Source organism: Castor canadensis, chromosome 13, assembly GCF_047511655.1.
Source record: "Castor canadensis chromosome 13, mCasCan1.hap1v2, whole genome shotgun sequence".
Lineage (NCBI taxonomy): Eukaryota > Metazoa > Chordata > Mammalia > Rodentia > Castoridae > Castor > Castor canadensis.
Genome location: NC_133398.1, coordinates 31,918,364 through 31,926,088, shown reverse-complemented (window position 1 = coordinate 31,926,088; position 7,725 = coordinate 31,918,364). Strand labels below are relative to the sequence as shown.

At 39.0% G+C, this 7,725-nt stretch overlaps 1 protein-coding gene across 1 annotated transcript; it reads right to left on the bottom strand.

The window, feature by feature from the left end:
* Positions 1–3,175: 3,175 nt before the first annotated feature.
* Mrpl50 (mitochondrial ribosomal protein L50) lies at positions 3,176–7,710 on the bottom strand. Its single transcript, XM_020179239.2, has 2 exons — positions 7,485–7,710; positions 3,176–4,112 (listed from the first exon to the last, which is right to left on the bottom strand). Exons 1-2 carry the CDS (start codon positions 7,574–7,576, stop codon positions 3,725–3,727), a joined length of 480 nt encoding a protein of 159 aa, XP_020034828.1. The 5' UTR covers positions 7,577–7,710; the 3' UTR covers positions 3,176–3,724.
* Between the last annotated feature and the right edge of the window lie 15 nt (positions 7,711–7,725).

The following is a 7,725-nucleotide window of genomic DNA, read 5'->3' as shown; positions in this document are numbered from 1 at the left end:
AATGGACAGCTGGGTGCCAGTAGCCCATGCCTTGCAATCCTAGCTACTCAGGAGGCAGATATCAGGAGGATTGCAGTTCTAAGCCAGCCTAGGGCAAATAGTTTGCAACATCTGATCTGAAAAATACCCAACACAGAAAAGGGTTGGCAACTTGTTCAAGTGGTATAGCACCTGCCTAACAAGCATGAGGCCTTGAGTTCAAACCCCAGTACTGCCAATAAAAAAAAAAACAAGTAATTAATAATTAAATAAACCAGGAATGAATCCTGGACCTGGGGTAAAATTGTTAGCTTTTTATTGCTGTGACAAAATCCCTGAATTATTCAATTTAAAATGTGTAAAGATTTATTTTGGCTCATGGTTTCAGTCCGTGGCCCTTTGGTGTCTGTCATTTGGGCCTGTAGTGAGGTAGAACATCATGGCAGAGAGCATGTGGCAAAACAAAGATGCTCACCTCATGGCAGCCAGGAAGCAAAAGGGGCTGGAGTCCTGCTGTCACAGGGACATGCCCCCAAAGACCTAACTTCCCTCCACTAGACCCCACATCATAAAGGTCTTACCACCTGTCAATAGTGCCAAAGGCCGGTGACTAACACTTTTAACACATGGCCTTTAGGGACATTTAAATCCAAACCATAACAAATTGCTATAAAGGTCATTACGAATATGAATATGACAGTGTATGGTTATCATTCTATCATTATTAAATATTTTGAATTTGGTATTTTGTGATGGTGGAAAGAAGGCTCTCTATGCTATGGTACAGGTAAGAATAAATACTGGAATCCCATGGGATCAGGATTTTAGAGACTACTTTTAAATTTAGAAATCATTCAAGTAAAAGCACACCTTTGTGCTATGAAATAACCTAGTAAGAAATCAAAGGACATAAAAGTAATTGCAGATAAGATTGAATTCTGGAATTTTCTACTATTTGTGCTTTAGAATTCACAGAACACTTCCTAATGGGATTACGAGTCAAAGAAGCAGGATCAAATAACAGATTCCCAGATTTGGAGTCAAGAAGTTTATCTAACTTCTGAGTAAGAGGGAATTTTTATTTTTTAGGTAGTACTGGGGTTTGAACTCAGGATCTCTCACACTTGCTAGGTAGGTGCTCTTACCACTTGAGCCACTCCACCAGCCCCTTAGGAGGGAGTTTTAAGGTTGACCAACACTTAAGAACTAGAAAAGTCAGGTTAAAAAAACATGAAAGAAAAAAAAAGGGACTAATTTAAATACCAGTAATAGAATATTGGTTGGATAATTGCATAATGTCCAGTTACAGAACAACATACTACTTGTTGAATTTGTTTTTCCAAAGACTATTTGAAGATAAGGAGAAATGCTCATAATGTGAATGAAGAGTTGGGGGACACCGTGTCACAGTAACTGTAAAATACAGAAAACAGACTTTTCATTTGGAAATATACCAGAATGGAGTGGCAATGAACTTTTTTCTTTGATTTCTTGTCTTTCTCAAGGTTTATGTAAACACAAGAGTTTACAGACGTTCAACTAAATAAATTAGCTGATACCCCTTTCATACAGCATCACTGAACCTTTAAAAATGTAAACTATTACATGTTTGGTTACCTCAGTAAACAAGTCAGCAAACCTAGTTTATTGTTTTTTGGAAAACTAAAGATCGTTGTTCTGAAATAGTCACTATATTGACCTGTAAACCAGTGATGTCTTCTACAGTTGCTGATAGACTTGCAGCTTACCTCCCTGTTTGGAGGTAAAGTTGGAACTTTACTTGGACTATTGTTCAGGGAAGGGCTATTCTCATCACAATAGTTCTATCTTGGGTCATGTTATTCAAAACATCATCAGCATTACATGTGAATTCTTTAGACAGGGAGAAGCTTTATACCCATTCCATTCTAGATCCATTAAATCAGAATATGCATTTTAAAGATTCCCAAATGACTCATGTTGTTTAAATTTTGAGAAATACTGCTCTAGTTTACAAAGGAGTAATTTATTATCTCAATAATAACATGAAGCCTGTTTTGTTGCTTTTTTTGACAGGGTCTCACTATATAGCCTAGGCTTGCCTGGAATTTGTGATCCTCCTGCCTCAGCCTCCCAAGTGCTAGGATTACAGCTGTGTAATCCCTGGCTTTGCAGTCATGTCTCCAGTTATAACCAAGAATGTTTATACACTGACCTCCCTCTTATTTCCATCTTGCCCTTTGATGGGAAAAAAGATAATCAAGGCCTGTATATAAAATTCAAATGTTTCCATGCTGAATCCTTCTTTCACTTAGCAGAAGTAGAGGGGATAATTATATCTGGTATCATGTCTGAATTCCAGGGTTCCAGACAATGACAGTTCTGAAGTTCTTGAATGAAATGTCTGCTCATGACATTTTATAGAGCATTATTGTATTGTTAAATAATTTTTCTAAAGAATGTTGGGGTTTATATTCACAACTGAATTTTCTTCCCTTCAAAGAAGTCACCTAGGAATAAATGCAATTTCCTTTGTCTACAATCACTTTTCTTTCAGAATTATCAGTGGTCAAGATAAAACAATGTAAGAAATTTCTGTCTCATTACTCTCTAGCTGTATCTAAGGTCTGAGCAAAAACAATTCCTAACTTTATAACTAATTTTGTCATTCACAACTGTCTGGTAACTACAATTCATTTACATCAACTGAGCACATAAAGTACAAAGACCTGCCACCCTAGTTAGTAATTGTAGGCACTCAGGACACTTTTTAAGAAATTACAGAAAAGGTAAAAGGTTTAAAATAAGCACCATCTTGAGAATATGCAACTAAGTATAGAATCTGGGATATCTCTTATTTAAAAAAAAAAAAGTTATAGCACTTAACAGTTGCCACATATTCTAACTTTTTATAACACCTATTTTAAGAAAATCATAAGACAAAAAACAAAAGCAAATTTCACTTTAAAGAAAATTAAAGACACAGCCAGGCACCGGTGGCTCACGCCTGTAATCCTAACTACTTGGGAGGCTGAGATCAAGGAGTCAGAGTTCAAGGCAAGCCTGGGCAAATAGCTCTTGAAACTCCATGTCCAAAATAACCAGAGCAAAATGGACTGGAGGTGTGGCTCAAATGGTAGAGTAATTGCTTTGCAAGTGCAAATCCCTGAGTTCAAAACCAGTCCCACCCACTCCCCAAAAAACTAAAGACACAACATACTTGAAATCTACTTTAATTCCAAGAGATTAATCCAGAATGCACAGCACATTTTCAACTATTTCTATGCATGCAGTAAAACAGTGAAAGAAACAACTTTCTGTAATACACAACAGACTTCTATGTTTCTTTTAAATATGTAATCTAATACAAGTTTTCTTATTTGCATAAGTCCTATATATAATAATTTCGTCTCAGATTTAAGAATCCTAATAGGTTTAGGACATTTTCTTACAATTACCACTTTATGCCTAGGAAGAGTAAAGACAACATGTGAATTTGTAATGGCCTCCTATCTTAAACCCAAGTTATAGTGTCCTCTGAAGAAAATTTCCATAAATTATTAATTACTTGGCTGTGTTTAAAAAACCATTTCAGGTAATGCAAAAACAAAAAAACCCTGTTTTGGGGTTTTTTTTTTGGGTTGATTTAGTACAGGAGGAAGTGGGGGTAGGGAGAGAGAGAGAGAGAGAGAATGTATTCTTAGCTCTAACAAGCATTCGCCTTGTTCAAGAGAAATGATTTCATTGAGTCCATCTTCTGAACTGTTCAGTAACTCCAAGTGATTTTCAAATTAGGAGGTAAGTTACTGGCAATAAGTTCATCAAATTTAGACCTATCTTGAACGGGAACATTATAGAAATCGAGAACATCTCTGACCCGGCACATCTGGTGAAGCCTAGAGTTGGGCACCGCATGGCCCAAGTCATCAGCTAAATGTGCCAAGAGACTGAACTTCTTATGACCATCCTCCAGGGAGATGTCCTGCCAATTACTAGGAAGAGGTGAATCAAAAACTTCTTTAAGACGGAACTCCAAACGACTCTGCAGATCTTGAGGTGGTATGTATGCTCGACTTCGTAAGGGTGGACACACTGGAATAGGCTCTTTTTTCACCTCTTCTACTGTCTCTGCCACTGAAGGTTCTTTCTCTTTTCTAGAATAATCAAAAACAATTATGTGAATCTTTGGCTCACTGTATTAATGAAATTAACAAACAAATGACTGAATTTTGCCCACAAATAATTTGTGCATTTTCGACTTTCTGGGCACCATAGAAAGCAAAAAAGAGTAAGAAAGGTCCTTTCCCTTGGAATGCTTATAAAATTATAGTTGAATGAGTTGGGGAGTTGGTACAAACAGAAAATAAATGTTAAGTATGTATGTTACAAACTCTAAGAATTCCTAAGAGTGGGTGAAGAATGAAGGTAAATCATCATGTCTAGGATTCCTAGTCCTCCAAAATGTAATCTCAATGTATCTCTCTAAAATTACCTCCCACTAATTTTTTAGATGCACTAAGCTATATCCTATTTCTCATACACATTCCAATTTTCCGGACATCATTTACTGTTAGCTCAAATTACATCTGTTCTTAACTTCCAGTTTTTCATCTTTTCCTGTAGAAATTTTACTTATCCTATAAGTCCTAGGACTAAATTCTTGTCTTCCAAGAAACTTTAACCTGATTTCTGCAATCCAATATAATTATAAAATCCTCTGATATTTCAGCACTTTATATTGCTTGCAGGATATATCATATTAAAAGTCTGAATTTTATTTATATTCTACTTATCTTACAAGATCAGGGTTTGCCCATCTCAGATATATTTACATTTTAGACTCTATGACTTCTTGTTCTGGTGGCCATCCTATCCACTGTAGAATGTTAAGTAGCATCCCTGGCCTCTACCTGCTGAATGCCAGTACTACTCCTGTCTTCTGGTAATGACAGCTAAAAGACTGTCAAATATATTAACATTGTCAAGACAAAGGGCAACACTGTCTTGGATGAAAACCACTGTGCCAGACTCTAAGCTCCTTGATACAGAGAACAATCGTACCGATTTGGGTGTTCTCTGAAAACACATGTAATAGCTATTTGAATAAATATTAAATATATGGGCAGGGAACCTGCCTGTCATAGCATTTAAATGCTTAAGAATATGTTTGTAATGCAATTCTTTTTTGCCTACTTAAAAGATTTTCTCCCAAAATCTTTCTGCATCAATTGTTTATCAACTTCTCACTATCTACTTGGTATGGTATGAATGTGTCCCCCAAAAGTTCATGTGTTAAGACACTTAGTACCCTAAATGAAGTGGGCCCTCTAGGAGGTAATTAGAATTAGCTCACAGCCTAAGGGTAAGGACCCCATGACAGCATTAGTAACTTTAGGAGAGGAAGAGAGACCTAAGCTAACATGCTTGCTGTCTCACTGAGTTATGAGGCAGAAAGGCCTTCATCAGATGTGCAGCAAGTGACAATGCCATGCTCTTAGACTTGTAAGCTTCCAGAACCATAAGCCAAATAAATGTCTATTCATTATAAATCACCCACTCTCAGGTATGTTATAACAGAAAACAGGTAAGACATTACTAACATATTCTCGGGGGAAGCAATATGCTGTAATAATTTCCATTTTTAAAGGAAAAAAAAAATCACCTTAGACTTCATGTTTCCCCCCCAGCTACCTCTCACTTCTTCAATAAAAATTATCAAGGTTGTCCATACTCAAGTCTCTATCCCCTCACCTCTCATATTCGCAAATCACTCTAGTCACATCTCATCACACTCAGAATGAAATGCAGTTCAAAGTAAATGGACTAAACATTGCCAAAATAAAAATATATAGAATGGTTAAATGGGTTAAAAGTTAAGATTTAACTATGTGCTGTGTACAAGAAATGCTTTTAGATTCAAAGATATATGTAGGCTGAAAGTGAAGGGATAGAAAGAGATGTGCCATGCAAATAGAAACCAAAATAGCCGTTATGGCAATATGGCAAAATAAATTTTAAGTACAAAACATTCTCAGGAGACAAAGGTCATTATAAAATGATAATATACCCAACACCGTAGCACCTAATGCAAATATGGACAGATCTGAAATAAGAAATTGCTGCAACAGACATCAATCGTCTACTCTCAATAATGGATAGACTATCCAGACATAAAATCTTAATTTATCCATTTGTTCATTTTTTTTTCCTACACTAGAACATATGCTTTTATGAGGGCAAAGATTTGGTCTAATTAATCACTATAACCTGTATATCTAGAATATAGCCTATACTCTCCCATACAGTTGACACTAAAAATATTTATTGAGTGAATGAAGGAAACAAACTTGGAGATATGACAACTAACAAAGAGAGAAAGGAAGTTAATATATAAGCTGATGACAAAAATACTTTTGGACTGTTAGACTAACTTTTGAAACTTAACAGGGCATATACTGTTCCCGGAGGTTCCTACTCTAAGTTTTGATAGGCTAAAACTTACCCAAGTCAACCACCACCACATTCTGCCATGGGAAAGACAGTAAATAGGTGCAAGGTCCAACTCAAATTAGCCTAACCTACTCCATTTTGTAAAGCATTCCATTTTTGTATGGCAGGAAGGCTGTTTTACAGAAACTTTTTCTGACCCTACTTGGATCTTGTTGACAACATTCCGACCACATGTCGCCAGAGAAAAGACTGCATAAGCTTACAAGGGCCCTGGCAAAACTGAGAAACTGACCACTCCAGCCCCTTCTAGCTGAACCAGGAAAACAAAACGTCTCCAGTGTATTCCTTCGACATCTCAAATGCTTTTAAACCCCAGCCCTAACCTCATTCTGGGCACATAGTTCTTGGTAACCTGCCCCATTCATCACTTGGAAAGTGAATAAAACTTTGTTTCTGCCTTAAGTCCTGTTCTACCTGGCCTCAGGGACTGGGTCCTACCAATAGACAGGAGCCCTAAGTTCTAGATTGAGCTCTGCCCTTAACGCGCTCTGTAATTTTGGGAAAAAGACTTCCCTGCTGTGGGCCTCGGCTCCCCCCAGGTCGGAGTACTTAGGAGTGGAGAGGGGCTTTCCGACACGCTTACGCTAATGCCGGCTCAGAAAGGCGTTGAGTTTGCTGAGTGCATCAACGATCGGCAAACAAGGCGGGAAGCTGCGCCTCAGTTCTGACTCTCCCCAGCACTATCACGTTCCTGGCTCGGGTTGACTATCCCCAAAAAGCCGCCCGCTCGTCGACGCCGCGCTCGGTGCCCCGCACACGCGGGCAGCACGGTGTGAATACATAAATGAGAGCGCTGGGAGGGAGAGGGAACGGTACCTCAGACCCGGCCCGCCACCCGCGGAGGCCCGCGCTGAACTCGGAACCCCAATCACGTTCTCTTCTTCCCCTGGATCGACTCGGGACATGTGTCCCATCTGAACAGCGTGACACGCCCCTCTGAACTCGCTCCTTCATCTCCATTACTCCCTTCCCTTACTTTTCTTGAACAGAAGCCACCGACCAACCTTCAGCTTTACCTGGATTGGGACCAAAATTCTCTGCGCGTCGCCCGTGAGACTGTCCACGTCAAGGATCTTCTCGAAACACCGGACACGTACCGCGCCGCCATCTTCGACGAGAGCCGGGGACCAGAAAGCTAATCTCCACAGGCCGTGACGCCCTCAGACCAACCAATCGGGTGCCAGACCTTTCCCTGATAGAGGTGCCCTTTCCCTGGCTCCACCCTTATACATTGCATGGCGGGAAATGTAGTTCGAC

Excerpts from the sequence above, each read along its gene's own strand:
- Mrpl50 (XM_020179239.2), bottom strand. The coding sequence starts at position 7,576 with ATGGCGGCGCGGTACGTGTCCGGTGTTTCGAGAAGATCCTTGACGTGG. Across the intron at positions 4,113-7,484 it reads GAATTTTGGTCCCAATCCAG|AAAAGAGAAAGAACCTTCAG; the intron begins GTAAAGCTGAAG and ends TGATTATTCTAG.